The sequence below is a fragment of the Oxyura jamaicensis genome (genome assembly GCF_011077185.1).
Source record: "Oxyura jamaicensis isolate SHBP4307 breed ruddy duck chromosome 6 unlocalized genomic scaffold, BPBGC_Ojam_1.0 oxy6_random_OJ55, whole genome shotgun sequence".
Lineage (NCBI taxonomy): Eukaryota > Metazoa > Chordata > Aves > Anseriformes > Anatidae > Oxyura > Oxyura jamaicensis.
Window position 1 is genome coordinate 1 of NW_023303990.1, and position 27,210 is coordinate 27,210.

General features: G+C 68.8%; 6 protein-coding genes across 9 annotated transcripts; 4 read left to right on the plus strand and 2 right to left on the minus strand.

The window, feature by feature from the left end:
• Positions 1-3: 3 nt before the first annotated feature.
• On the plus strand, positions 4-6,925 carry PI4K2A (phosphatidylinositol 4-kinase type 2 alpha; the record flags this gene model as incomplete). The annotated part of the gene is made up of 9 exons (XM_035311819.1): positions 4-228; positions 2,372-2,572; positions 2,830-2,961; positions 3,046-3,199; positions 3,796-3,857; positions 4,318-4,417; positions 4,654-4,787; positions 5,074-5,133; positions 5,256-6,925. Coding segments are annotated over 9 exons (1,230 nt in total), but the record flags the coding sequence as incomplete, so codon positions are not given.
• Positions 6,926-7,075: 150 nt separating this feature from the next.
• Positions 7,076-8,989, minus strand: AVPI1 (arginine vasopressin induced 1). 2 transcript variants are annotated; one of them, XM_035311800.1, is made up of 3 exons: positions 8,851-8,989; positions 7,297-7,591; positions 7,076-7,225 (listed from the first exon to the last, which is right to left on the minus strand). In XM_035311800.1, exons 2-3 carry the CDS (start codon positions 7,578-7,580, stop codon positions 7,153-7,155), a joined length of 357 nt encoding a protein of 118 aa, XP_035167691.1. In that variant the 5' UTR covers positions 7,581-7,591; positions 8,851-8,989; the 3' UTR covers positions 7,076-7,152. The 2 variants fall into 2 exon arrangements, with proteins under 2 accessions (XP_035167691.1, XP_035167690.1); XM_035311799.1 differs by lacking the exon at positions 8,851-8,989 and adding an exon at positions 7,846-7,935.
• On the plus strand, positions 8,559-10,041 carry MARVELD1 (MARVEL domain containing 1). Its single transcript, XM_035311798.1, has one exon. The coding sequence runs from the start codon at positions 8,770-8,772 to the stop codon at positions 9,295-9,297; it is 528 nt and encodes a 175-aa protein (XP_035167689.1). The 5' UTR covers positions 8,559-8,769; the 3' UTR covers positions 9,298-10,041.
• An 878-nt stretch (positions 10,042-10,919) lies between these two features.
• On the plus strand, positions 10,920-15,417 carry ZFYVE27 (zinc finger FYVE-type containing 27). Its single transcript, XM_035311796.1, is given in 13 exon segments — positions 10,920-10,993; positions 10,995-11,138; positions 11,223-11,293; positions 11,383-11,569; positions 11,716-11,811; positions 11,977-12,089; positions 12,388-12,518; positions 12,785-12,856; positions 13,026-13,046; positions 13,203-13,347; positions 13,613-13,659; positions 14,441-14,522; positions 14,659-15,417. Coding segments are annotated over 13 exon segments (1,233 nt in total). The 5' UTR covers positions 10,920-10,934; the 3' UTR covers positions 14,724-15,417.
• Positions 15,418-16,817: 1,400 nt separating this feature from the next.
• SFRP5 (secreted frizzled related protein 5) lies at positions 16,818-19,587 on the minus strand. The gene is made up of 3 exons (XM_035311797.1): positions 18,893-19,587; positions 18,214-18,291; positions 16,818-17,903 (listed from the first exon to the last, which is right to left on the minus strand). The coding sequence occupies exons 1-3, from the start codon at positions 19,557-19,559 to the stop codon at positions 17,563-17,565; spliced, it is 1,086 nt and encodes a 361-aa protein (XP_035167688.1). The 5' UTR covers positions 19,560-19,587; the 3' UTR covers positions 16,818-17,562.
• Positions 19,588-21,339: 1,752 nt separating this feature from the next.
• On the plus strand, positions 21,340-27,116 carry GOLGA7B (golgin A7 family member B). 3 transcript variants are annotated; one of them, XM_035311794.1, is made up of 6 exons: positions 21,340-21,468; positions 25,050-25,175; positions 25,556-25,708; positions 25,836-25,937; positions 26,073-26,886; positions 26,931-27,116. In XM_035311794.1, exons 1-6 carry the CDS (start codon positions 21,412-21,414, stop codon positions 27,041-27,043), a joined length of 1,365 nt encoding a protein of 454 aa, XP_035167685.1. In that variant the 5' UTR covers positions 21,340-21,411; the 3' UTR covers positions 27,044-27,116. The 3 variants fall into 3 exon arrangements, with proteins under 3 accessions (XP_035167685.1, XP_035167683.1, XP_035167686.1); XM_035311792.1 differs by having other exon boundaries at positions 26,073-26,885; positions 26,927-27,116; XM_035311795.1 differs by lacking the exon at positions 21,340-21,468 and adding an exon at positions 24,347-24,358 and having other exon boundaries at positions 26,073-26,887; positions 26,929-27,116.
• The last annotated feature ends 94 nt before the right edge of the window (positions 27,117-27,210 follow it).

The following is a 27,210-nucleotide window of genomic DNA, read 5'->3' on the forward strand; positions in this document are numbered from 1 at the left end:
CGGGGCCCGGCGGCGGCGCAGGCCCAGGCCCAGGCGGCGGCGGCGGCTCAGGCCCAAGCGGCGGCGGCGGCGGCGCTGGCCGCGCAGCGGGAGCGGAACGAGTTCCCCGAGGACCCCGAGTTCGCCGAGGTGGTGCGGCGGGCCGAGCTGGCCAGCGAGCGCGGCATCTACCCCGAGCGCATCTCGCAGGGCTCCAGCGGCTCCTACTTCGTCAAGGACCCGCAGGGGGTGAGCGGGGACCGGGGAGGGAGCGGGGGGAGCGGGCCCGGCCAGCTCCGTGCCCGCAGACACGGGATCAGCACGGGGCGGCTCGTCTTGTGACCTGCCGGGCCCTGCTCCGTGCCTTCGGCTGCTGCTCCCTCCGCTTCCCCGCCTGGGTCTGTGCTGGGGTGCTCCCGGGAGCAGCACCCGGCTCGCCTGTCCCTCCTGCCCCTGTTTTCAGCCCCGGCTTCCTGCTGTCACAGCCCCGCTGTTGCCCAAGAGGAGCCGTGGGGGCAGCTGGTAGGGGCTGCGGGGCACGGGAGGCCTGGCTGTAAGGTAAAGGAGGCCTGGCTGTAAGGCCAGAGCTCTGGGGGCTGCTGGGGGACATGTGCGAGGAGCCAAAGTCCGTGCCCTCCTGGCCATGTCACCCGGCAGGTCCCCTGGCTGCCCTGCTGTGGGCACGCAGGGCGTGCGGCTGCTTGCTGTGACTCACGGCCCAGGGCCACCCAAAGCTCCCTGCTGCCGCCCGGCAGGGAGCACAGTGCGCTGCCCCAGCGGGCAGGTCAGGGGGCACAGGGTGAGGGCACCGGGGGAAAGGAAACCTCTTGCCTCGTGCTCCCTTCCCTGGGGGCTGCCAGGGACCCTGTGCCTTTATCAGATGTGCCTCCCCCAGCCCCGGGGGCTGCGGCCGTGCCTTCGTGCTGGCCCTGCTCCCTGTGCCCTGGCGCCAGGCAGACCTGTCTTTGCTGCGTGGTTCTCAGAGCGAGCTGCTGCCAGCGCTGCTCCCCCGGCGCCGTGCTGTCAGGCTCTGCTCTCTGCTCCAGGACTGGCATTGCTCAGCTGTACTTGCTGCGCACGGTGCCGTGCTCCACGCTGCCAGAGCTCCTGGCAGCCTTGAACCCAAGGACACGTTGGCGGTCTTTGTGTGGCTGATGAGGGGATTGCCTGTCTGTCCCCTCGGCCTCTGCCAGCTCAGAAGGGTTGTGAGCCAGCTGACCTGCCCCTGTTCCTTCGAACCTTCCTCCCAGGAGACACAGTCTTGCTCCCACCTCCCCTGGGCTGGCTTCTGGCCCCGGCACAGTGGGATTGCCCTGGGATCCCCCATCGGGCTGTTGGGACACGCGTGTCACGCTTCCATGCTGCGGCAGGAGCTTGGCATGGGGAAGTGCCACCCACTCTGTCCGGGGCTGGCTGGCCCTGGGGAGGAGTGCTGGTCCTGCGCCCTGCTGAGTCATCCCGGGGGGGGCTGTGAGCCCAGGCTGCCGTGGGACACATGGGGTGCCTGACCTAGGGGTAGGCGGCCTCGCTCCTGCCCCACGTCCTCGTCTCAGCTGCGTGGCTCGGCAAAGCTGGCTGGGTGATAGCACAGCAACTAGCACAGGGCCTGCAAGCCCCTCGCAGCAGTGGGGGTACGTGTGTCCCTGTGCTGCCTTCCCTGCTGGGGGGTGACGTGTGTGAGGCTGGGCTGGGGGAGCTGCTGGTGCTGTCTGGGAGCTGCCTGTGACCTCTTATGCACAGTACCCAGAGAGCAAGCGCCTCTGCCAACTCTGCCTGGGCCCCGCAGCACAAAGTTTTGGTTTCCTCCAAGGCCCTCCAGCCTGCTTGGCTGTTTTGGCCCCGTTTTCTCCAGTCAGTTTGGGATTGGCTCCATTCAGTGGATTTTGGAGCCAGGGATCCCTATCCCCCTCTGCTCCCATCCACGGAGGCAGTGAGCAGCTGTGAGCACTAGCTCCCCCCGGCCCCATCCCGGTGACCTTTGGATGGTGAAATATTTACCCGGGGACAGCATCATCAGCCCTCCCGTATGGGACGAGGAGAGCGGTGAGGGGGTTGGAAGGCCTTTGGGCACGGCTCACAGCAGCTGCGCGGGGAATGGAGAGGGAGGCACCTAAGAAGCCAGGCCTGCACCCCTGGGGTGTCTTGTCCCCAGGTGCTCTCAGGGGTGGTGGCTTTTAGTGGGGGATTGCAGCAGTCCCCGAACTCTCTCCCACCCTGGGAGGAGTCTCCTGGACCTGGGGGCGGTGATGGGAAGGGCACGGCAGGGCTGGGCGCTGCGGGAGCGTGGGTTTGGCTGAGCTGGTAGGGCAGAGCCTGTCCCTGCCACACGCTGGCTTGGGGCGAGTGCCCTGGCTCTGCCAAGCCCTGAGTGTCAGCTCTGTTCTGCTCGCAGAAAATCATTGGCGTCTTCAAGCCCAAGAACGAGGAGCCGTATGGGCAGCTGAACCCCAAGTGGACCAAGTGGCTGCAGAAGCTGTGCTGCCCGTGCTGCTTCGGGAGGGACTGCCTCGTCCTGAACCAGGGCTACCTGTCAGAGGCGGGCGCCAGCCTGGTGGACCAGAAACTGGAACTCAACATTGTTCCTCGCACAAAGGTGAGAGGATGGCGGCTGGCACCTCGTCCTTGGGGAGGCTTTCGTGTGCTCCTGCCCAGCTCTGCTTGTGCCTTGTCGTGTGGCACTGCTGACCTCGGGGATCTTGTGCTGAGAGCTCTGGACCAGGACTGCTCCTGCTCAAGCCACGGGGATCCTTGTGCAGGGCAGAGCCTGCAAAATGCTGTGTCCTGTTTTATCAACAACCGTGTGACAATTGCCAGCTGTCCCTGCTGACCCCTGTGCTCCTGTCCCCACAGGTCGTGTATCTGGCCAGCGAGACCTTTAACTACAGTGCCATCGACAGGGTGAAGTCCCGAGGAAAGAGGCTGGCCCTGGAGAAGGTGCCCAAAGTGGGCCAGCGCTTCAACCGCATCGGCCTGCCGCCTAAGGTAGGGCTCTCAGGCCCTGCACGTGCCTGTCGCTGCCCCCCCATCCTCTACAACCCTCTGTAACGCGGCCTCTCCTTGCCTCAGGTGGGCTCCTTCCAGCTCTTTGTGGAAGGCTACAAGGATGCTGACTACTGGCTGCGACGGTTTGAGGCTGAGCCGCTCCCCGAGAACACCAACCGGCAGCTGCTGCTGCAGTTCGAGCGGCTGGTGGTGCTGGACTACATCATCAGGAACACAGGTAGGGCCAGCGGCCTGCTCCTTTGTGCCCTGGCAGCTGGAGGGCAGGCAGGGGCTTGGCATCTCCTCCTGGCGCCCGGGGCTCCCGGCAGTGCCGCCTGGCTGCTGCCAGATGGCATCGCCTCTGGAGAGAGTGCGGCTTCTGGGGCTACGCACACCGTGGCCATCCTGTGGCTGCGTGCTGGTGTTCCAGGAGGTCTGGAGCCAGCTGGAACCCACCCAGGTGCTGGGGTGAATGTTTGCCAGCTGCAAGGATCCGGGGACACCCAGAGACCCGGCACCTGGCTGTGCCACTGTATCCTACCTGTATCCAAGCCCCTTCCGGGCTGGAGTGGGTTGGAGTCGCGCCCCAGGGCTCGCAAGCTGGCCTCTCCCTCTCTTTCTCTCGAGAGCTGGGGCTCTGTGGATCTCCGTAGTACCCAGGGCAGGTTGTGTGGGGGTTGATGTGGCTTCCCAGGCCTGCTGCAAGCTCAAGGACTCTGGGGCAGAGGTTGGGCCTTGAAGTCTGCATAAACCTGCCCCTCCTCTGGGTCGGAGGAGGAGTTATCTCCCGCCCAGCGCGGGCAGGCCCCCACAGCTGCTTTTCTCTCCCTGCAGACCGGGGCAACGACAACTGGCTCATCAAGTACGACTGTCCCCTGGACAGCGCGGGCGTGCGGGTGAGCGGCTCCTCCTGGGCAGGGGTCCATGGGGCTGCCTGCTCCCACGAGCTGGCAGATGGGGAGGGGATTTCCCAGCTGGCTTGGGATTCTGAGCGTGCCGGGGCCTGATCTTGGCTGCTGGGCTGCTTGTTGCTCTCTGCGGTGGCAGGTTGTGGCCTGGTGGGACTTGGAGGATGCAGCTGGGCTCCGGGGGTTGAAACTGGTCGTGCTGTGTTGCTGGACTTGTGCGTCCCTGGGGGGAGGCCTGGTGGGGTAGCTTTGCTTTCACCCAGACCAGAGGTGCCCTAGCATTTGTCCACAACGCTCCCCGGTGGGCGAGGGACTGTAGTACTGGTGAAAGGCTGCTGAGCCCCTGGTAGCTGGGGCAAAGACCCTGACAGTGGTGCCACAGGGAGTGGGAGACGGGCCGCTTCTGCTGGGCGGCCTGCCTTGTAACTGGTGCTCTGCTTCTTTCCAGGACAGCGACTGGGTGGTGGTGAAGGAGCCCATCATCAAGCTGGCTGCTATAGACAACGGTTTGGCTTTTCCTCTGAAGCACCCGGACTCCTGGAGAGCATGTGAGTCCCCCAGGCTGTGCTGGGGCACCCTGTGGAGCTGTGGAGCTCTTCCTCAGGGCTGGAAGTGGCAGTAGTTGGGCTGCCCCTCTGCAAACCTACCAGGGGCACGGACAGCCCTGCCTCTGGGGGGCTGTAGGACGTGGGTGCTGGACCTTGTGTCCCAGGTGCAGGTGGTTCTGTACCCGAGGTTACCTTGCACCTTCCCTGGCTCTGATGTCTTGTGCTTCCTCCCACAGATCCCTTCTACTGGGCATGGTTGCCCCAGGCCAAAATCCCTTTTTCACAGGAGATCAAGGACCTGATTCTCCCCAAGATCTCAGATCCCAACTTTGTCAAAGACCTGGAGGAAGATCTGTATGAGCTCTTCAAGGTGATCTGGGGAGGGGCTGAGGGTGGCTTGGCAGGAAGAAAAGCAGGGGTGGTGCTGGGGGTTCCCTGTATAGGCAGTGGTGGATGGAAAGGTGTTTGAGCTCCTCATGGTATTTCTGGGCTGAGGCACAGCAGGGTTATCCCAGTGCCAGGAGCTGAAGATACAGCTCGGGGAGAAGCAGGAGACCTATGGGACAAGAGGGGAGAAGCTTGCTTGGGAAATTATCTCTTGAGTAGTGTGGGACAGAGGGTGGGTACTACTGTGTTTTATCTCCTCTCTCTTGCAGAAGGACCCTGGCTTTGACAGGGGGCAGTTTCACAAGCAGATTGCTGTCATGAGAGGCCAGGTAAGGCAAATCGGTGAGGCTCCAGAGCCTCGCCCCATCTGTTTGTCTGGCAGGGGGGTGCTGGAGCACCAGCTCTGTTCCCCGGTGGGGCAGCTCAGGCTTTGCTCCGTTGTGCTGTACAGATCCTGAACCTGACTCAGGCACTGAAGGACGGGAAGAGTCCCCTGCACTTGGTTCAGATGCCACCCGTGATCGTGGAAACGGCGCGTTCCCACCAGCGCGCTGCCAGCGAGTCCTACACGCAGAGCTTCCAGAGCCGGAAGCCTTTCTTCTCGTGGTGGTAGCTGTGGGAGCCGCGGGCAGGGCTCAGCTGCCTCGGACTGGCACTGCGAGAGGAGCTGGGCCGCTCCTGTGGCTGGGATGTGACGTTCCGGGTAGAGAGAGCAGGTGTGGCTGGAGGAACCTGCAGCTGGAGCGGAGGAGCCAGGCAGGTTGGGCACGGTCCCTCTCTGGCTCCCTTGGAGCTGTGTGGTGCGCGTACAGCCTTGCCTGGGGAGGAGCTCAGGGGGAGGCATGGGAAGCGGCTGCGAGCTGCAGCGTGGCTGGGACCCTGCCCGTGCCTCCTTTCCCTGGCCTGCATGCGGTTCGCAGCACGCCTGCTCGGGCTGGGATGAGCTGGCTCCCCGGGTCAGGATCCGTCCAGCCTTTACACCAGCTGCCGGCCTTCCTCTTCCTGCTGTGCCTGCTGCTGGCTCCAGGGCTGGGAAGGCCTGGAGTGGGTCATACTGCCCTCCCCGTCCTCAAAGGCGTGCTCGTCTCCTCCTCACTTTCTCTCTTCTGCCCCAACCCTGTGCAAGCTGCTTTCCTCAGGGGGAGTTCCCGCTGCCTGTCGGTGCAGTGGGGACCACAATGAACGGCTGTTCTCTGGCTGGGGGCTCGAGGAGGGGATGTAAGGAGGACCCTGCTCTTGCCTGCTCCCTGGGGCAGGCTTGGCTGCGGTTTGACACTAAGTGGAAAAAGGTGCTGGCTTGGCCTGGTGAAGAGCAGGTGGCTCTGGGGGGTGCTGGAGCCTAGCCCACCCCAAGTAGGGGTGCAGCGGCCTCGCCCTCTGCTGCCCCAGTCCATCCATCCTGCTAGGTCCCCACAGCTGCTGTTGCTTGGCTTTTGCCCCTGCTCCCAGCAAAGCTCCCTGGCTGCTGTGCAGCCGGGGTCGGGCCAGCCAGCGTGGCTCCAGCCTTGCCTGGACCTAGCAGTCACCTTGAGGGACAGGGGAGGAGCCGGGGACAGGGGACAGCTGGAGGGGCTCTTCCTGCTGGGTGGGTGGGAGCCATGCAGGAATTGGGGTACTGGGAGCACATGGGGACCAGTGTGGGCTCCTGGCTGTCCCTGTGCTGACAATCTTGTGGGCCTGATGTGGGTGGGTGAGGCAGCAAGCGCCCCCTCTCCCCAAAAGCTGCTGAGCTGTGTTGTATAAAACGGTACCAGGGCTGCTGCCTGCGTCTGCTTGCCTTGAGCTGTGGCTTTCCCTGTTGCTGAGGAGAGCTGGGGGTGGGTCTCGCTGCCCTGTTTGCCCATCCTTGGGGGGGTGGGAGGGAAATGAAAGCTGGTTGGGGCTCTGCTGGGGGGTTTGGGAGGAGAAGGCAGCTCACTTGTCTCCTGTGAGCAGAGGGGGCTCGGCCCCAGCTGTGCTGAGGATGCTGCGAGCACAGGGGAGTGGAAGTGAGACCCCAGCTCCCCAGCCAGGCCCGGCTGCATCTCCCACTGACCCAAACCGTATTGTTCTAATGCACTGTAGAAATGTATGTAATGTATTTAAACCTTGCAACCGGCTGAATAACAGAGCTGCCGTTCACCTGGCCTCCTCCTTGTCTCAGCAGCAGCGGGTGTGGGGACATCCCGTGGTGCTGGGTCCACCGCAGCAGGCGGGATCCAGGTTGTAGCCACAGAGCCTCAGGCAGCTGCCTCTGCCCCCTTTTATTAACCCCTGCACCCGTGTCCCCTACACTCTGTCTGGGGTGAGCCCAGCCAGCGCTGCCGTCCCGCAGCCCCCCAGGGCCGGTTCCCGGGCAGCCCTGCTGCTCAGCACTGCTGCGGGGACCCCGCCGCCGCCTCAGCCCCGCCGCCGCCAGGCTCCGGCTCCTTCTCGGTGATCCTGCGGGGAAGCGGCGGGTGAGGGCGGCATGGCCCGACCCCGGTCCCCCCGCCGGCCCAGCCCGCACCTACCGCAGGCGGCCGAAGCGCCGCAGTGCCGCCGTCCCCAGGCCGTGCTCGGCCGCTCGCCGCCGCCGGAGCCGTCGCAGGGCCCGGGCCATCCGCCGCTGGCCGCCGTACCGCCAGACGAGGTGGGCGCGCTCCTCGGGCCGCTCGGCCCCGCCGCTCCGGAACAGGCTCCGCAGCTCCGGCAGCCCCACGCCCTGGAAGATGTTGGCCGAGGCCCGCTTGCGGCCGCGGGCTGCGGGCACCGCCCGGCCCGGGGGGTCGCTCACCACCGAGGCCGGCGTGCCCATGGCCCCGGCCGCTGCGGGCACCGGAGAGAGACGGCGTGAGGCGAGGGCAGGCTCCGGCCCGGCCCCGGGATGCGGCGCGGATCCGAGGCGGGCGAGCGCCGCTCAGGCCGGGCACCGGAGCCCCCCCCGACACCGTGCGGGGCCGTGGGAGGGCCCGGCTCCCGCCGGTGCACGCTGTCCCGCCCCGCCGACTCCCGGTGCGCTGCGCCCCGCCGTCACCTACTTTCCCCCCGCCGCCCCGTACCCGCCGGCCCCGCGCCCAGACCTGGCGGTGGCTGCCCCCGCACCGTCGCCGCCCCCGGGCCCGCTCCGCTCCGCGCCGCCGCCGCGGGGTCCCGGCGCTGCCCCGCGCCGCGCGCCCCTTCCATTCACTCGCCGGGCCCCGCCCCGCCCCGCCCCGCGCAGCCAATCCGCGGCCGCCGCTCTCCGCCCGGACCAATCGGCGCCCAGGGGGGCGTGGCCGCACCGCCTCCCGGAGGGGAGGGCTACGTGGCGCCCGTGACGTCAGCGAGGCGAGGGAGGCGGGGAGCCCCGGAGGGCGCGGCCACGCCCCCGGGCGGTGCCCGCCTGCGTCATTCCGAGGGGGAATCCCGCGTGACGTCACCGGGGGGGACCCCGGCGCGCGGGGTCCCGCCAGCGCCCCGCGGCCCCGCGCCCCGAGCACGGCCCCGGAGGGGACGGGCCCGGAGGGAGGGGACGGGATGGGATGGGGCCGGAGGGGACCAGAGGGGACCAGAGGGGACGGGGCCGGAGGGGACGGGACGGGACCGGACCGGAGGGGACGGGAGGGAGGGGGCGTGACGGGACCGTAGCGGACGGGACCGGAGGAACGGGGCTGGAGGGAAGGGGACGGGACGCGACGGGGCCGGAGGGGATGGGACGGGACGGGCCCAGAGGGGACGGGAGGGAGGCAGCGTGACGGGCCCGGAGGGGACGAGAGGGAGGGGACGGGCCGTGCCCGGAGGGAGGGGACGGGAGGGGCTCGGCCGAACCCCGCCCGGCGGCGGCGGGCAGCGGCAGGCCCCCGGGCGTCCGGTGGGCCGTCGGGAGGCGGGGCGGGGGAGGAGGATTGAGGCCCCGCGCGGGGGGACCGCTAGGCGCCAGATGTTTGGCAGCGGCCGGCGGCCCGAATCGCTGCCGGGGCGCTGAGTCCCGCCCGAGCCGCGCCGCAGCGAGGCAGGGCCCCGCCATGGCCCGCACGGCTCCCCCCGCCGCCCCGCCGCCCCCGGGGCCGCCGGCCCGCGGCTCCCTCAGCCTGCACCGCGCCTACCTGCGGAGCCCCCTGGGGCTGCTGCGTCTGGGGCAGCTGGTGATGGGCGCCGCCTTCTGGGTCACCGTGGCGGCCCACAAGTACGAGGGGGCGGCCCACTTCGCCCTCTTCGCCGCAGTCCTCGTCTGGCTCCTCACCCTGGCCCTCTTCGGCCTCAGCCTTCTGGGGCGCTGGGCGCTGGTGCCCTGGCTGGGCTCCCGCTGGCTGCTCACCAACCTGCTGCACGACCTGGCGCTGGCCGTGGGGCTCTATGCAGCCGCCACCGGCATCATGGGCTACAAGGCTGGGCGCAAGAGCTACTGCAACCTGCCGGGCTACAGCCAGCACTGCCTGTACGGCGCCTACCTGAGCGCCTCCATCTGCGGCGCCATCACCGCCTGCCTGTACCTCTTCTCCGGGCTCTACTGCCTGTCACGGCGCTGCCGGGACCAACGCGACATCATCTGAGACCCCGCGGCGCTCGGCTCCCCTTCTCCCCGCGCGTGGACGGACCGCAGCCCCCCTTCAGGACACAGTGACCCCGCCGCCTGTCCCCTCCCGGCTGACTGCACCGCGCTTCCTCTGGAGACCCCTGCACGGATGGGCGGACAGACAGAGGCCTCCCCGAGCACGGCTCCCCCCGCGTCCCGCCAGGACAGCGTGGACACCCGCCTGCTGCTCGGGCCCCTTTTGCACCCCTGGACAGAAAGATGGACGGATGTAGGCGAGTCGAAGGACCCAAACGGGAAGCCCTCAAGAGGCACCGTGATTTCTGGGAGCCCCGCGGGGCCCTGCCCAACTCCCCTGCCCCAGGCCCTGCAGATGCCGCGTGCTCAGGTGGGTGCCAACGCTGCCCCCAGCGGGAGAAGGAGACCGGCCTGGAGGAGCCGAGCTAGGGGAACGGGTGGGCACAGCCCCCCACCCCGCCGGCAGCCCCTTGTGCCGTGCCCAGCTCCGCGGCACTTCTGTTGTTCTCTAATGGAGGCTCTGATTTCGGCTTCCCCAGCCCGGGCCCCTCCTCCTGCCCAGCCTGAACACGTCTGCTTGCTTCCTGGAACTGCGCGGGGCGCAGCCCCTCCCTGCCCCGCAGACACCCGGGGCCCGCTCCGGATGCTTGGCACGGCCTCACCCGGCGGTGCCCCCGCCCTGTCCCGCTCAGCGGCCGGGCAGCAAAGCCTCCAGCGCCGCCAAAGCCTCTGTTGCTGCCGTGCCTGCAGCTGGTGCCCCCTGGCAGGGGGACAAATTCCTCTGCCCTCGGGCTTTGTGCTGCCCTGGGACGGAGCCAGGTGCCCCCGGGGAGAAGGGGGCTTTTGTCGCCGCAGCCTGCAGCTGGGCGCTGCTGACTCGGCTTTCGGGCTGCGCAGGGGTGCGGGGCAGGCGGTGAGTCCCTGCGTGCCCCCTGCAGCGGGGCTGGCGGCTCCCATCCCGCCTCAGCGACCCCCTGAGCCCCCCCAGGGCTCGCCCTGCAGGGCTGCGCGGTCGGCCTTGCTCCGTCGCCCTGGAACACCCCGCGCTGGGCTCTCAAGCTCCATCTCTGGCCCGCGACGAGGCGGGGGAGGGGAAGGGCGAGCCCGAACCACCGGGCCCGGGGGGAGGACGCCGGCGGCGGGGCCAGCAGCGGCCCCCACGGCCCCACGGAGACGGGGAGCGTCGGGGGACCTCGGCCACGAGCCTCGCCTGCTGGGGACACGTCCCCTGCCACCGCGGGGCCGTGCCCGCGGCCTTCTGCGCTGCCTCTGGGGGCCCCGTGCCCGGGCCGGTCCCAGCACGGTGCCCCCGGTGCCCGCCGTCCCCGCTGCAGCCCCTGCCCGGTGCCTCCGGGTTCGGCTCCCAAATAAAGAGTTCTCGGCGCTGCCTGCGTGTCTGGGCCTTCACTGCGGGCGGGGGCGGGGGGGCGGCACCGGGAGGGGGGGAGGCGGGGACCGGGACCGGGGCGTGCCCCCCAGGCGGCTGCCAGCGCGACGCCGCTTCCGCCCTTCCCGTTGCCCTCACGGGGGCGGGGCGAAGGGAGGAATCCCCGCCCATCCCTCGCTCCTCGCTCTCCGATTGGCCCCGCGTGCCTGACGTCACGCCGCAGCCGGGCGCGCCCCGGGCAGGGTCCCGCCATGCAGGCGCCGGAGCGGGACGGGGCGGCGGCGGGGGGAGGCGGCCCCGAGGCGGCGGCGGTCGGCGCTGAGCCCCCCCCCGGAGCCGCCCCCCGGCAAGGCGGCCGCCTTCGACCTGCTGGGGCTGGTGCGCAGCTACCGGCGGCTGGAGCTGTACCTGGAACCGCTGCGGGACGCTGCCGAGGCCGTGCGCTGCCTCCTCCGGTAGGTGCGGGGCGAGCCCGGGGCCGGGGCCGGTATCGGTGCCGCCCGGTGCTGCCCGCCCCTCGCCGTGCTCTCCCCACGCAGGTGGCAGCGGCCGCTGTGCTCCCTGCTGGCCTGCCTCGGCCTCAACCTCCTCCTGCTCACCCTGGACCGAGGTAGGTGCGGGGGGGGGGGGGCGCACCCCCGGTACGGCGGTCCTGGTGCGGAGGTCCCGGTGTAACGGGGTGCTGCTCCCCCTCCCCAGCCGCCTGGTACTCGGTGCTGGCACTGCTGGTGCTGCTGCCCGCCCTGCTGGGCTACCTGCAGGAGACGTGCCGCGCCCGGCCGGCGCAGCAGGAGCTGGAGCGCAGGAGGCAGCACAGCGTGCGCAGGGAGGAGCTGCGCAGCGTGCGGCTCTCGCGCCAGGAGGCCCTCGCCCAGGTCAAGGGCTTGTGAGTGTCCCGCACCGTCCCCTGCTACCGGGCATCGCCTCCCCGTGGGGCTTACGGGGTCATCCCGCGGCCCGGCTTCACGCTGCCCTGGCTGCTGGGTGCGCCTCGGGGGGGGGGGTTGCTGTGAGCCTGAGGTCTCGTTGCAGCCTGATCCAGCTGGAGGGCTTCCTGAGCGGGCTGTGCTGCAGCTGCGAGGCGGCGTACCGGGTGCTGTACTGGGAGAACCCCGCCGTGTCTTCCCAGTGAGTGGGGCCGCGGGGGGCTCAGCGGGGAGAGGGGCCGCGTCTGGGGGCTGTGACTGGTGTGCTTGGGGAGAGTAGGGAGAGGGCCGGGTCAAGGAAAGGGGGGCTTGTGCTGTGGGGGTCATCGATCTACCATGTCCAACGCGTCCTGCTGCTCCTCCCCAGGTTCTACGGGGCGCTGCTGGGCTCTGTCTGCATCCTCTACCTGCTGCCGCTCTGCTGGGTCATGGCCATCCTCAACAGCACCCTCTTCCTGGGCAACCCCCAGTTCTACCAAGGTGAGCGCCTTCCCTGGAGGTGGGCTGCGTGGGGTGGGTTGGGGAGAGGCCCTCCGGAGCTGGGCACCCTGCCCTCGTCCTCTCCCAGTGCCCTGTGCTGGGCTCTGCCTGGGACCTGTCCCCAGCTCAGCAGCTCCTGACCGATGTGTGAGCGGGCTCAGGGCACTTGGCAGAGAAGGTTTACGTGTGCTGGTGGCCTTCCTGCGCCCTGGAGATGGGTTCTGGCAGCCAGCTGCCGCGTGGAGGGGCTGGGGGAAGGGGAATGCCCCTCGCTGCAGCCCTGATCCCCTCTCACCAGTGATAAAGGAGCTCAAGGCCTCGATCGAGCAGTGTCTGGGCACCAAACCCCTCGAGAGTGCTCCGGAGCCTGCCGAGGCCCTGCCAGCTGCTGCCCCGCCGGACCGGACCCCCACACCCACCAGCACGGAGGTGAGGGGCGGCAGGGCTGGGACGTGGGGGGGGGGGAGCTGCGGGGCCACCAGGGCTGGGACGTGGGGGGGGGGGAGCTGCGGGGCCACCAGGGCTGGGACGTGGGGGGGGGGGGAGCTGCGGGGCCACCAGGGCTGGCTGTGCCTCTGTCCCTCTGCCCACAGGCGGCTTAGGCAGCCGCTGTGCCTGGCCTGAGAGCCCATCCCGAGCCACCGAGGGGCTGCCCTGCCCTGCTGGGGTCTTGGCTCAGTGTGAATCTCTTGCAGGACCTTACCCCTGGCAGCGTGGAGGAAGCAGAGGAGGCAGAGCCCGATGAAGAGTTCAAGGATGCTATTGAGGTTTGGGCCTGGCGAGGGGCGGGTTGGTCCCATAGGGCAGCCAGGAGGGACGGGGGCTGCTGGGGAGGGAGCAAGGCTGGTGCTCAGGGAGGGCAGGAGCGGGGCTGGGCACCTCTGCAGCCTGACTCCACGTGTGCTGCCTGTCCTTTTGTCCCATGCTGCGGGGAAGGAGAACCAGCTGCTGGTCCTGGTGAGTACTGCCTTGCTGGGGTGTGCGAGGGGGCATCAGCTCCCGGCAGCCTGCGCTTGGCTTGGCGGCGACGTGTGGCGATGCTGGGGGAGCGCCCTGTTTTCCTGCCTGTCCCTGGGGGCAGGCTGTCCTACAGCCCCCTCTGCCCCCCCGCAGGAGGACGATGAGGGCTCTCAGTGCTCAGCAGACTTCGACCTCGGCCTCCCAGACAACGGCTTTATGAGCAAAAACGACGTGATCCGCAGCAAGGTGTCGCGCCTGACCGAGCGCCTGCGCAAGCGCTACCCCAGCAACAACTTTGGTGAGGCGGGGGGCCCGCACTGTTGGGGAGGCGCAGCGTAGTGGGGTCTGTGCTGCTCCCAGAGCACAGCGATGCCAAACGCCGTGGTGTGGTGCCTGCTAGGGCTGTGCCGGCACCTCCAGCGGCCTCACCCTCACTGGGAGGGCGTTCGCAGCCCTCCTGGGACGAGCAGGGGTGGTGGGGTCTCTACAGCAGGCATGGGTGCTCCGGTGCCTCTCAGGTCCCGGGGAGCAGAGCCCTGCCTGACTCTGCTCTGCCTTTCCAGGGAGCTGCACGGGCTGCGGAGCCACCTTCTCTGTGCTCAAGAAGAGGGTGAGTCTTCGGCTTCTGCTCTCTGCCCGAGCGAGCTGTTAGCAGCGTGTCTGGCTGCCCGCAGTGACGGCGCGGCAGCGGGTGACCTCAGCTAAGTGCTGGGTGTTGTCACGCCGAGTGGTGCCACGGAGCCTTTGTGCCTTTGGAAGCTGCCTCAGGCCAAACCCGCACGTGCTGCCGCGCGAGGCACCTGCTCCTGTGCCCTGCTGTAGCTGCTGTTGCCTGAGCGCTGCCCGGGGAAGCAGAGCTTGGCCTGCCTGTGGGAGGGGGAACGGGGCTCAAAGCCCCTACGGGTGTGCGCCTAGAGGAGCGAAGGGCACCCCTGTTGTCCCAGCCGCGTCCCTGTGCGTGATGCCTGTCGTGCAGTCCCAGGCAGGTGTGGGAAGGCCGCTTCTCATCCCTGCTCCATGTACGTATGAATTGCTGTCCTGCTGCCTCCTGACCTCCAGGCTCAGGGCTCCCTCCCTTTTCTCGCTTAGTCTGATGCATGTCTGGGACTCTCCGGAGCTTGCGTCCCTCCAGGATTACAACATAGCAAATTACAGTCTGTGCACCTCCCGGAGCCTGCGGCTGCAGGGCTCTCCCGTGGTGGCAGAGCATACTTGCATGCGGGTCCCGCGCTAGGCATGGGCACTTCGTCCTGCTGCGTCGGGCTGCCGCTGTCACCAGGGCTTTCCCCCCCTCCCCTCCAGCCGGGGTTGTGGCTGGCAGGGCCCTGGCACTGGGTCGTGGCAGGGAGCTCCCAGTGCGGTTCGTGCCTCACCCCCGTGTCTCTCCCCAGCGGAGCTGCAGTAACTGTGGGAACAGCTTCTGCTCCAGGTGCTGCTCCTTCAAAGTTCCCAAGGCCGTGATGGGAGCCACGGGTGAGTGAAAAGGGGAGGAGGGCGGGGTGTTCCCCCTCCCTGAGGGACCTGCGGCAGGTCGTGGCCGCGGTCCCACGCCCTGAGTGGGTGACGGGGTGGAAGGGGGACGTCTGACCCCCGCCTTCCTCCTTTCCAGCCCCGGAGGCTCAGAGGGAGACGGTGTTTGTGTGCGCGCTGTGCAACCAGGTGCTCACCAAGTGACTGCGGCAGCTCCTGGGCGCCGTGCTGCCTGCTGCGGGCCCTGCCCTTGCTGGCCGGGAGCCCCCTTCCCAGCCTGGTGTCACCACCCTGCCGGAGGACGGCGGTGCGGGCTGCTCCCCCTGCCAGCACGGGGCTGGGGGCAGACCCAGGCGCTGCTTGCTGCACCGTGGATCCCCGCAGCAGAGCGCTGCCCACAGCTGTGCCCCCGTCCCTGCGGCTGCCCCAGATGCTCAGTGGGGCTCCCCAGCACTGACTGCACCCTGCCCAGAGCTTGCCCGGGGCCTGGCTTGGTGATGGAGCAGCCATCCTCCCTCCTACCCTACCTCCGCCTCCTGGCAGGGGCAGAGCAGCCCCGGGGCTCCGTCCTGACCTGCCTGAGCACTGTGCGGGGTGGCTGCTTTTGGGATCAAGTCGGAGCTCTGCCTGCACTCCCAGGAGAAGTGACCTTGGTCCCGGCTCATCACTCCTGTGCTCCTTGGCCTCGCTGCGTTCAGGTTTAGTCCCCAACCCCTCCCCGTTTGGCTGTAGCAGAGGAGGCGAGGGGGTAAGTGTGGGCTGGGCTGCGTGAGCGGCTCTCGGCTGCGGCGAGAGATCTCCGAGTTGGTGCTGCTCTGTGTACGTAGTGACTGCTGCTTCTGCTGCAGGTTAATGTATGTGTATATAGGGAATGACCAATAAATCTCTTGCCACCAGCTGGACCTTGCCTTGCCCCTACAGAAGCCGTCCCGTTCCCTGACGCCTCTGCAGCCTTGGCTCCTGTGTCCTGCAGGTGGCCGTGGAGGAATGGTGCCTGCCACCTGGTCCCTGCGCCTTCCATCGTTCTGTCACCCAGCAGCCCCCTTTGCCCGGGTCCCGGGGCTGCGTGGAGCTGCTCCTCCTTGGCTGTGCCAGGGCCTGATCCTGATCCTGCTGCCTGGGGGTGAGGCTCCGCACCCTGCCGAGGCGGTGGTCCCAGCAGCTGCCCGGCGCACAAGGGTGACCTTTCCCTGTGCGAACAGCAAAGCTCGCAGCTATCCCAGGAATGTGACCCTGGCTGCTGTGCAGCCGGGAACGGCCGCGGCCGGGCCCCCCGCCAGCCAGCTGCAGCTCCCCGGGGGGGCCGGGGCCCTGGGGCTGGCAGCACCCACGCCCCCGGGCTGCGTGGGGATGTTCTGGGGGCACGGGTCTTGGGGTACCCCGCGGCATGGGAGCTGGTGTGGGGCAGCCTCTGGGCTGTGGGCTCCTGGACCCCTCTCTCGAGCCCTGCCCTCAGGGAGTTTGGGGAGAAGCTGAGCTCTGTGTGCCCGGACTGTGCTGGGCGTGCTGCAAAGCCGGGCTGTTTGCTGGGGGGACACTGGTGTGCGGAGGGGCAGGGGGTTGAGCTCGGCCAGCTCGGGCTGGGGGACAGGGAGAAGTTACTCATCTTTCTGCAGAAAGCACTTGGCGAGACGAATGCGATGTCCATGTATGCCTAAACGCTCCTCAGAAGGAGGTCAGTGACGCAAAATACAGAGGGCTACAGATAAACGCGGGCTGAGGGAGAGGGGGATTTATTTGCGCACTTCAAGTTTTGCTGTAAATGATAGAATTGATGATGTTTATCCCAATGGCAGCGCGCTCAGCAGCCTCGGTCGGAAAATACCTCCTGACTACATTTGAATTTTTTTCTTCCCCAGTTTTTTTCCACCTTGGCTGGGGCAGACCCCACCTGCCCCTGTGCCAGGCTGTTGCAGGGGCCGCCTGTGAGGCAGGAGCGCGTCCCGCTGCTGGGAGCAGGATCGGTGCCCCTGGCTGTGCCCAGCGGGAGCAGGGCTCGCCCTGGCGTGGGGCAGGTGCTGGGAGAAGCCAGGCGCAGGCATCCTGCAGCCTCAGCTCCCTTCTTGTCCCCGGGGGCTCCCCCTGAGGAGCTGCAGTGTGCCGCTGCCAGGCACTGGGTAAATAGCCCAGCCTGGGCTCTTCGTGCCTGGCTGAGCGGCCAGGACACCCTGTAACGCAGCCGGCTCAAAAACACGCTGGGTAAATGGGGCTGGAGCAGGACAGGGGGACCCTGCTGCCCCCCGAGGAGCCAGCCTGGGGCTGGCTCCGTCCTGTGCTGCAGGGCAGGAGCTGGGGGTGCCTGGGGATGGGGCTGCCTCGTCCAGGATCTGCAGGCTCCTTGTGCGCACCCCAAACTCCCGGCCCTCCGCAGCTCCTTCCCTGGTGTCTGGAACAGGATTGAGCCAGGAGCCTTGGCTGCCCCGTCCCCTGCTTCCCCGGGTCCCGAGAGCCACAGGGAGCAGGGCCCAGGCTTCTCTGAGGCAGAATAATTTACTGGGGTGGGGGCAGGCTGGGATGGGGGGATGTGGGGTGCAGCAGGGCTGGGTTGGAGGTGGACCCCCCCCATTGAGCTGTGTGGGACGGGAGGGCTGGGGCTGCCCAGGCAGTAACTGCACCTCCAGGCACTTGATGGTGGGAGCTGGGGGGCAGTCTGCGGGCACAGAGGGCAGCAAGGAGCTGCCTTGGCTGGGGGGTCCCTGGAAAAGGAAGGAGGGGTGATCCAGGGCTGGGGCACGAGCTTTGCGGGAGGGGATGTGGGATGGGGATGCTCTGGGGGGGTGGAGGAGGGATTTGGGGAGGCTGAGGGTCGGAGTCACGTCATCAGGAGTTGGGCAGGGGGTTGGGGTTGGGGTCTCAGGGCAGCCGAAGGAGAAGCAGGGAGGCATGGCAGGGGGCCTGGGGCTGCAGAGCTGGGGGTTCAGGAGGGGACAGGGGTCCTGGGCGCAGGTCCAGGCTTCCTTGAACGCAGCTGGGAATCTCTGGGGTCCTGGGGTGCCACCAGGGGTGTGGAGCAGGGCGAGTGCAGGAGTCCCGGGGCAGTGTCCTAGTGCTGCCCAGCCCCATAGAGCAGGGGGTGGTAGAGGGGGCAGGGGTAGGAGAACATGAACTTGACGGCAAACTTCATCTCCTTGTTGTGCTTCTGCCAGGGGTAGATGGCGAGGAGGAGCAGGCGGCCGCCCACCTTGCGGCCCATCACCAGGAAGCTGCCGCTGAGGCTGTCAAGCTGGGGGCAGGGGCAGGAGCCCGCGTTCCTCATGTGCAGCACCAGCTTCTTGGTGTCCTTGCGCTTGAGGGGGCCCAGCTTCAGCACCTTCTTCTTCTGGGCGGCCACCAGGCGCCGCTCCCCGTTCTCCTCCGTCACCTCCTTGATGCGCATCTTCACCACTGCGTGGGGACAGCCGGGGGGCACTGCTGGGTGCTGGGGGGTCTGGGGAAGGTGCCTCTGCAGGACAGGGCGCAGCAAGTCCCTGGGGCAGGGTCCTGATGAAGGGTCTTGGGGGAAATCACTACCTGATGTCCCATGCTGCCCTATTTCTGAGGCACCCCAAATCACACACAGGGTCCAAGGGAAGGGCTCGAGGGGGTTCCCACGGGGCTGTCCCCGGACAGCGGTGCCTTTTGGCCACCCCCCACCTGGGTTGCTCTGGGGGTAGCTGGAGCTGTCGGGGTCAGGGAGGGGGCCCCCAGCACTCACCGAAGTCGCTGGAGCACATCTGCTGCATCATGCCGTCCGCCTTGTGCTCCATCTCGCACTGCGTGCAGATCCTGGACACTGCGGGGTGACACCAGCTGCGGTCAGTGCTGGCTGTCACCGGGCTCAGCTCGGTGGGGACACGCTGAGGGACCCCCCGGGAGCTGCACCAGGGTGATGGGGGGCACCCAGTCCCTGCACCCGCTTCCCAAGAGGGACAGGGAGCGGGGTGACCCTGCCAATGCTTTGGGGCACAGCAGCGAGGGTGGCAGCGGGCTGAAGGGTGTCACAGCCCTCAGTACCTGATCCCAACCCTGGTCTTTCTTTGGGTGACATCCCTTCCCCACCCGAGGGGACGGCCACCAGCAACCTGCATGTGTGAGGGGGCAGCACAGGTGCAGCGCTCGGGGCTGGGTGCTTTGGGCTGCTGTGATGGGACGTGGTGAGAGGAGAGGGGCACAGCTCCGTGGTCACCCCCAGCACTGCTCCCTGCTGCCCCGGGGCAGCTCCATGCAGGCCGTGAGGGGCTCCCAGCCAGGGCTGCTGCCACGCTGGGGGCTGTGCTGCTAGAGGAGCAGGGATGGGGGCACAGGGGCTGTGCAGTGGCACCCCACATGGGTGTCCCTGCCTGTATGGGTGCGCACACGTCCCCGTCCCCTGTCGCAGCGCCCTGCCCGCTTACCTGGCGGCGGGGTGGCCTGGCTGTTCCCGAACTGGACGGCGATGCAGAGGTCGTGGTCGGAGGGGAACTTGGCGCAGTGCAGCATCTCGGGCCAGGGGAAGCCGTAGGACTCCATCACGGGGGCGCAGGAGTCGCGCACCACCTCGCAGAGCGAGCGGCACGGGTAGACGGGCCGGTCGAGGCAGACGGGGGCGAAGAGGGAGCAGAGGAAGAGCTGGGTGTCGGTGTGGCACTGCTTGGCGAGCAGGGGCACCCAGCTGCTGGCCTGCTGCTTGGCCTCGGCCATGGACTCGTGCTCCAGCAGGTTGGGCAGCCGCATGCGCTTGTAGCCCACGTCGTAGCAGAGCTGCATGTCGGCCGGGATGTCCACGCACTGCGGCTCCCTGCCGTAGAAGCGCCCGCGGGGCACGCTCTCGGGCTGCCAGCCGTAGTAGTCGTAGTGCTGCCCGCTGCCCAGCGCCAGCAGTGCCAGCAGCACCGGCACCGCCGTGCCAGTGGTCCTTGTGGGGACGCTCGCCCGTGGCATCGCCGCAGCCGTGCCGTGCTGTGCCGAGTGGGACCGAGCCGGCTGCCTGCTCCCCAGGCGCCTCCCACGCCGCCCTTTCAAAGGAGCCCGCAGGCCTCGCCGGCAGCCAATCTCCTCCTGCTGCCGGCCCCCCCCGGGCATGGCCCCCCGGCCCCACGCCAGGCCGCTCTCCCTCCCTCTCCGCCACCAGCCCTGCCTCACACCGCAGGGTGGGCGCACGGCACTGCTTGGGGTCCCCCCGGAGCCGTGTCCCCACCGGGGCGAGGTGCTTTGTGCCTCCCTGCCCCGTGGGGAGGTGGTTGTGGTGCCCCCCCCGTTACCCAGCAGCATACGCTTGGTCCTGGCATGGGGTGGGGGGGACCCTGGTTCCTGCCCTGTACCCGCCCTACGACCCCCTGGGGAGAACCCCCCGAGTAGGGGTGCAGGGGCTGGGGGCGCAGGCCAGCCCAGGGACCCCATGATGCTGGAGCACCCACGTGCACGGTGCCACCTGCAGCCTCCTGCTCCATCCTCTCCCTCAGATCTGGGCATTCTGTCACCCCGTGTCACCCCACTGGGACAGGACGAGGGGGCTGGGGGGGACATTCAGCCCCTTCCCCAGGCACTGCTGGTGCCTGGGGCAGGGGAAGAGCAGGAGCCCGCCGGGACGTGCCGGGGCCACATTCCCCCATCCCCTTGGAGATGGGCCGGGCAGGGGGTGCCGGGCTGAGGACCCCATTAGAAACCCATTTGTCTGCAGGGGTTATCTGGGGCGCCCCCTCCCCTTCCTGCGATCGATGCCCCGGCCTGGCCAGCGCCCCCGTGCCGCCCCCAGCCCCTGCCCGCCGGATAAGGCGCTCTGCTAATGGGCGGCAGAGCAAACAGCCCGCTGCAGGCAGGCGATAGCAGCTGCCCTTTGCCCTGGGCAGGGGGCAGGGACGGTCTCCAAAGCCCCTCTGGGAGCCATCCGCTGCTGGGCTGTGCCGGCAGCATCACCCGCACGCCGTGCCCGTGCCTGCAGCCCGCTCGCCCCGCCTGTTTCCACCGTGCTGGGCGCAGCGCCTCGGCCCGCAGCCCCCAGGGATGCTCGCTGCTGGCCCCGGGCTGAGCTCAGCTCTCCTGGGCCAAGCCCCGGAGATGGCACCGTTAATGTGTAACCGCCGGGAGCACGATAAGATAGGGCGGCCCCGTTATCAGGGCTGCCCGGTAGCAGGAGGGGAGGGTGCTGGAAGCATCGGGTTGTCCCAGGAGGAGTGAGATTGCCGGGGGATAAATGGTGATGGGAAATAGCTAACCTGTGATGGATGGCCTGGGGCAGGGCGGCGGGCAGCTCGGCTGATTGCTGCGGGCTCTCCGCTGGGAAGGGGCCAGGGAGCAGGAGCAGAGGGGCGGGGGTGGAGGAGCAGGATGGAGCTGTGCGCTGCCCGTGCGGGATGCTGAGCACGCCTCGTCCTGAGCCCTACCCGAGGAGCAGCCTTGGCTGGTGGGGCTGGGGGTGGCCAGGGGAGAAGGGGCTCCCTGCCAGCCCCTGGGCCCCCCGTCTGTCACGATGCCTTCATTAGAGCCACTGAGTCACCTCCTGGCAGCGAGGCTGGGCTTCAAAGGGTGCTCATAGGGACTGAAACTAAAAAAAAAAAAAGATGTTTTTTAAAAAAGCACGCTTAAAGGACAACGGTTGGGATGGGAAAAGGGACCTTTCCTCCTGGGGATGTGTCCCTGCTCTGGGGCTCCACGCTGCACCCCTCAGCCCTTCCCCGCGGCGCTGTCACCCAGGTGCACCCAGGGCGGTGGGATGGGATCGGCACCCTCCTGCTGGGGCAGCTCCCACGGGTGGGGATGTACGGAGCTGCCCTGCCCCGCGCCCTGTCTGTGCAGGCTGTGCCCGTGCCCACGTCCCCAGCCGGCACAGCGGGCCGGAGGTCTGACACTTGTGCCTGTCACTCGGTGCAGCGAGGCCACCAGCCCTGCCACCGCCTGGGTCACCCTGCCCGGCACTGAGACCAGGACGGGGGCTATGGGCGCTTCTCCCTCTGCGGTGGGGACCCCAGGGACGGCCGGCCACGGGGACACGGTAAGGGGACGTCCCCTGCAGGGGGGCTGCCCCCAGCCCTGCCCCACTCCCCCATAAAGGCACCGGTGCCGGGCATGGGTTGCACCCAGCATGGGGCAACCACCCAGCTTGTCCCACGGTGGGGTGCCGGAGGGAGGAGAGGGCAGGGGGGGCACGGTGGGACCGAGCTGCCTGGGGGGCTGCGGGACCCCCAGGGTGGTCAGGATCGGTGGTGGCCACGCACTTGCCCTGCGCCCACACACACTCGGGCTTGTCTCACGGCCCCAGGAATGTGGCTGGCAGCGCTCCGGGCACAGCTGCGGGGCCGCGGCTGCCCTGGCGCCCTCCCAACCCCTCGGTGGCTCCTGCCCCAGCTCGTAAATCCTGCGAGCACACAGAGCTGCTGTGTGCCGCCCGCCCGACCCCGGCCCTGTGCAGGGCAGGGATGGGGCAGGGACCGCATGGGGACCCCTCGGCATGAGGCCGGGGGATGAGCCCCTTCCCTCGCCTTGTGCCTGGGGACGTGGGAACCTCTGGGCAGTGCTTCTCCCCCCTGCCCCCCTGTGCCTTCACAGCCTTCACCCGGCCTGGCTTCCCAGCAGGAAGCTTTGCAGAAGCTGGATGGTCATTTTGGGCACCTCCTGCCCAAACCGCATCCCTCCCTGCCTGCTTGCTTACAGAGCCAGCAGCGCGTGGGACCTGGTGCTGCGTCCCCCTGGCCACACATCCCTCGGGTGGACACAACCAGCCCTGGGGACAGCGATGTCCCCACCCTCAGGGTGCCCAGGCTGTGGGTGGTTTGGGGCAGCACCTCCTGCACCAAGGGCTACACTGGGGTGCCTGGAGCTGTTTGCTGGTGGCTCGGGTGTGGGGGACATCCCCCCCGTGCTGACACACGCACACACACCTGGTGCCTCTGGGAAAGGTTATCAGCTATCCTCCTCGCCTCCCAAATGTCAGCGTTGTCCTCGATGGGGCGGTGAGCTCACGATCCCCCCTCGCCATTCATTCAACCCCCCCAGCGCCGTGCGAAGCAGCTGCCAGGGCTGGCACTGCCCCGGGTCCCTTTGAAGTGGAGCCGGGAGCTGCTGACAGCCCCGATGGGTGGCTGCGGGCTGAGGAGGGGGCTCTGCACCCCCGGATGGGCAGGGGCTCGGTGCAGGATGGGGCTGCAGGGGGGTCCCCTCTGATGATCCACTGCCACCTTGCCAGGAGTGCCGGGAGGGTCGGGGCTGTGGGCAGGGGCTGCAGCTCCGTGCACCAGGGGATGTAAAGGTGGCACCTGCTGCTCCTGCACCCCTGTCCTGTGGGGAGGATGGCTCTGGAGCAGGGAACAACGGGAATAAAGGCAGCTTCTGCAGCAGCCGTGTGAGTGGTGTCTGCCTCTGCTGCCAGGCAGCCTAAAAATAGCCCCCTGGCAAAGCATGGGGGAGTAGGGTTGTCTGCTTACAGCTGGAAAGCCCATGGTGGGGCATCAGGAAGGGGGTCTGGCAGGCTTGGGGGGGGGGTCCCGAGGGCTGTGTGGGGCTGGGGAGTGCCATGGGGCAGGTCCCTGGCACTGGGCAAGGCTCGGTCCTGGGCGGTGAGGCTGCATGGCATCTCCCTTGGGACGGCAGCACTGCGGGGTGCACACAGGTGGGCAGAGCCCAGGGGATGCATCCGGGGGCGGCGGGGACAGCTGCCCCCCCCCACGCCACCGCGTGGGAGAGCAAACCTCATCTCCTGGCAGGGGAAACATTGCCATGGAAACTGGCACGGCCGCTGCCAGGCGGTGACGTGGTGTGGCACGCCGCATGGGAAGGGGCTGGCGAGCGGGGCCTGGCTCTGGGGGCATCCGGGGACACTGCGGGGTGTGCGAGCCTGTGCCCGTGGGTGCACGGGTGGGTGCATGCACGAGTGTGGGTGCACGCCTGTGCACATCCCCAGCTGTCTGTGTGGATCCCCAGCTGTGTCTGTGCATGCCCAGCTCTGTCCATGCGCACCCCCAGCTGTGTCTGTGCACATTTCTATTTGTGTGCCATCCCCAGCTGTGTGCCATCCCCAGCTGTGTGCCATCCCCAGCTGTGTGCCCATCCCCAGCTCTGTGCCATCCCCAGCTGTGTGCCATCCCCAGCTGTGTGCCATCCCCAGCTCTGTGCCATCCCCAGCCGTGCACACAAAGCCAGGGCTCTGTCACCCTTTGCCCTGCCCGGTGTCCCCAGGCACCGAGGGACGGGCTGGCCGCCCTTCTGCCCCACACAGGCCCTGAGCCCCTGGCCACCAGCCGTCACCCCCTTCCCTGCTGCACCACCCTCTCCTCCTCTGGGGACAGCGCCTGTTTTCTGCCCGTTTGCCTTCCTCTGGCTCTAATTGAGCTGTCACCAGGCAGAGATAACAGGGAATCCGTTAGCGCTCCCCTTTGATGTCTGCCTGCGCCGTGACCGCAGCCCTCTCCCCGCAGCCACAAATTCTGCCTAAGCAACGCTCCCCGGCGGGGCGGGCGGCCAGCCCCAGTGCCGCCCCCCCCAGCACCCTCCCCACGGCAGCCACCCCCCAAGCGCCCCCCGCACCCTCCCCAAGGCAGCCACCCCCAAGCACCCCCGGCGGCACCCCCCCGGCAGCCGTTTCCCCGGCCCCCCGCTCCCCCCCCCCCGGGGCTGTGCGGCTCCTCCGGGGGTTCCCCGCTAACGGCTGCGGGCGCCCATCCCCGCGGCCTCGGGGCCGGCCCGGGCGGCTGCGCACACGGGGCCGTGCCGGGCCCGCCTCCGCCTCCGCCGCTCGGCTCGGCAGCACCGCGGACAGCGCCGGTCCCGCCCGCCCGGCTCGGCTCGGCTCGGCTCGGCCCGGCCCCGCGGACAGCTCCGCTTCCCCCTCTCCCGGCGCGGCACGGCTCGGCCCGGCCCGGGGCGCACGGCGCGCCATGGCCACGGAGGTGGGTGCGGGAGCCGCCCGGTGCGGGGCTGCGGCGGGGACCGGCCCCGGGGGGACGGAACCTCGGTCTGCCACGGCTGCCCGGGGCTGGGGGTCGGAGGGGTGCGGGGGGTGGCAGGATGGGACCCGCGTGGGGCTGGGAGCTGGGGTCTGCGCTCACGGGTGGGTGCGGGGCTGGGGTCGGCGCGGGGTGCCCTTGCCGGAGGGGTGCATGTGGGGCTGGGGTGCGGTGCCCTGCTCGCTGCGGGTGGGGCAGGTGGCAGGAGGCGATGCCACGCCGCACGAGGAGCACGACATGCCCTTGGCACCGCCGTCCCCCTCTCCATCCCCGCTGCGACCCACGGCTGGGGGGGGCTGGCGTGGGTTCTCATCCCGCGTGGGGTGCCAGGGCTGGCCGGGCCCTGCTGGTCCCTTTTGTGCCACCGTTCCCCTGCTGCACGGCCACTGCAGACCTCTTCTGCAGCCCCCTGCCCGGCTTGTTGTCTTCCTCCTGCTGAGGACCGAGGGCTGTCCCCATGCCTGTGACACCCCAGGGGACACACACCGCGTGTGCAGCAGCCCGTGCACACGGGGACAAGCACATGGCCCACGCCAGGGGCTCCCTGGGGGAACGGCACCGCTGCTGGGCGCTCTGCCTGGGGACCCTCTCCCCGGCTGCAGCCCCCTGGCTCACCCCGCTGCCCCCCCCCCAGGTGCACAGCCTGCAGGAGCTGCGGCGCAGCGCGTCCCTGGCCACCAAGGTTTTTGTGCAGCGGGACTACAGCGACGGGACCACGTGCCAGTTCCAGACAAAGTTCCCCCCCGAGCTGGAGAGCCGGGTAGGGAACCCAGCAGCGTGTGTGTGTGTGTGTGGGGGGGGTGCCCTATTTTTGGTGGCCTGTGGGGCTTGGGGGTGGGACGGGGGTCTGAAGGCATGGGGTGTTGCAAGGCTCTGAGCCAGCCGATGCAGCTGGATTGCTGGGCAGTCCCTGGGGCAGGGCGTGTGCTGTCACTGCCCCCCCCTGCCTGGGGTTTGCAGGGACCGGGAGGCTCTGGTGGAGGCTCAGCAGGTCCTGGCATGCAGGGGCCAGGGAGCTGAGACAGCAGCTGAGCAGGGAAGGAGGTTTAAGTGGTCCCCAGGGCACCCCAGGGAGCGGGACGGGGCAGTGCAGGGGGCAGCTGCTGGCCAGGTTTGTCTTCACCGCATTTTCTGCCCTAGATTGAGCGCCAGCTCTTCGAGGAGACCGTGAAAACTCTTAACAGCTTCTACGCTGAAGCAGAGAAGATCGGGGGCAGCTCGTACCTGGAGGGGTGCCTGGCCTGCGCCACCGCCTATTTCATCTTCCTCTGCATGGAGACGCACTACGAGAAGGTGCCGATGCCCAGGGGAGGGTGCAGGGAGCGGGGGGGGCTGGAGGCCAAGCGCAGGCACCCAAGGGGCTGCCAGGGGGGCAGTGTCATTGCTGGCAGGCCCTGAGCATCCCTCTGTGCGCCGGCAGGTCCTGAAGAAGATCTCCAAGTACATCCAGGAGCAGAACGAGAAGATCTACGCGCCGCGGGGGCTGCTGCTCACCGACCCGCTGGAACGTGGCATGAGGGTCGTATCCTCTGCAGCGGGATGGGGGGGGGGGGGGGCCACCCCGGGGGGGGGCCGAGGGTGAAGGAGGGGGGCAGTGGGCAGTCGGGCGGTGGGTCTGTGTCTGGCGTGTCCCTGGCTGGTCCTTAGCAGTGCCCAGATCGAGATCTCCATCTACGAGGACCGGTGCAGCAGCGGCAGCTCCAGCAGCGGCAGCTCCAGCAGCAGCAGCGGCGGCGGGGGGGGGCGGCGCTGGGGGCCGGTGACTGGCAGAGAGTCCCTGCAGGGACTCGTACTGCCGGGACAGCGGCCTCTCCGAAATCCGCAGGCTGCACTACCAGAGCACCCGCTTCTGAGCCCAGAGCGGGCAGGCAGGGGGGGCCCGGGGGCTGCCCCCCCCCCCCCGGCGACGGGCCCCCCACAGAGGCTCTGCCCCTGCTCAGACCCGCTGCGGGCAGGGGCTGCTGCTGGGGCGTCCCAGGTGCTTCCCACTGAGCCAAACCAGTGCCAAAGGGCTCCCGCAGCCCCCACCCCGGGGTGCTCTGCGCCGCCGCCCCTGCCCCGAGCAACCCCAGCGGGCAGCACCCCAGTGCCTGCAGTGCCAAGGATGGGGGGGCTTAGCCCCGTGCCCCCGGGGTCCCTGCTCTTGGTGCCACGTGCCCGTCGCCCCAGTGCCACTTTGTCCGCGTGTCGGTGCTGTGCGTACCCCACACGCTGCCCATTGCTGCTCCCGGGGATCCCGACTGCTCCGGCAGCACCCTGCTCCCTGCCCGACCCCGTGCCGCCCCCCCTGCTCCTGCTGCCGAGCCCTCCTCTGCCCCACACGTCCCGCATGCGTCCGTCACCTCCCTGCCTCGGGGTGCCCTGCTCCCTGCAGGCACCAGCCCTGCAGAGCCCCCCCTCTGCCCCCAGTTCTCAGCCTGTGGGGACCCCTGGCTGCAAGGCAGGGCCAGGTGGGGGTCTGTTGGAATGGGGGGCAGGAGAAGAGCGTCCCTGTTACGCCCAGCACCCCATGGAGATGAGCCCACGCGTGGGTGCAGGGTGGAACTGAGCCGGCATGGCTCTCCTGGGGCTGCATGGGGAGGGCTCTGCCCCCCAGGACCCCCCTCAGCTCGGTCATTGTGCGCATAGGGACCCCAGCCCCGTTGTTCCCGCTGGGGCACCCTGCATGGAGCCCTTCAATAAACCTCATGCTTCATCCCCAGCCCCTGCCCTGCCTCCTCCTGTGCCTCAACAATGCCGAGGGCTGTGCTGGGGGTGGGCACCCCCCTGGCACAACGGAGGGCACCGAGCAGGGA

Bases quoted from the DNA above. Each gene is read 5' to 3' on its own strand.
- GOLGA7B (XM_035311792.1), top strand. From the start codon at position 21,412: ATGGGCGCTTCTCCCTCTGCGGTGGGGACCCCAGGGACGGCCGGCCAC. The intron at 21,469-25,049 runs GTAAGGGGACGT...CCCCCCCCCCAG, and splicing joins CGGCCGGCCACGGGGACACG to GTGCACAGCCTGCAGGAGCT. The intron at 26,886-26,926 runs GGGGCAGGAGAA...CCAGCACCCCAT, and splicing joins GTGGGGGTCTGTTGGAATGG to GGAGATGAGCCCACGCGTGG.
- MARVELD1 (XM_035311798.1), top strand. From the start codon at position 8,770: ATGGCCCGCACGGCTCCCCCCGCCGCCCCGCCGCCCCCGGGGCCGCCG.
- AVPI1 (XM_035311800.1), bottom strand. From the start codon at position 7,580: ATGGGCACGCCGGCCTCGGTGGTGAGCGACCCCCCGGGCCGGGCGGTG. The intron at 7,226-7,296 runs GTAGGTGCGGGC...GCTTCCCCGCAG, and splicing joins CGGCGCTTCGGCCGCCTGCG to GATCACCGAGAAGGAGCCGG.
- SFRP5 (XM_035311797.1), bottom strand. From the start codon at position 19,559: ATGCCCGGGGGGGGCCGGCAGCAGGAGGAGATTGGCTGCCGGCGAGGC. The intron at 18,292-18,892 runs GTAAGCGGGCAG...GTCACCCCGCAG, and splicing joins CCAGGCCACCCCGCCGCCAG to TGTCCAGGATCTGCACGCAG. The intron at 17,904-18,213 runs GTGAGTGCTGGG...GTCCCCACGCAG, and splicing joins GATGTGCTCCAGCGACTTCG to TGGTGAAGATGCGCATCAAG.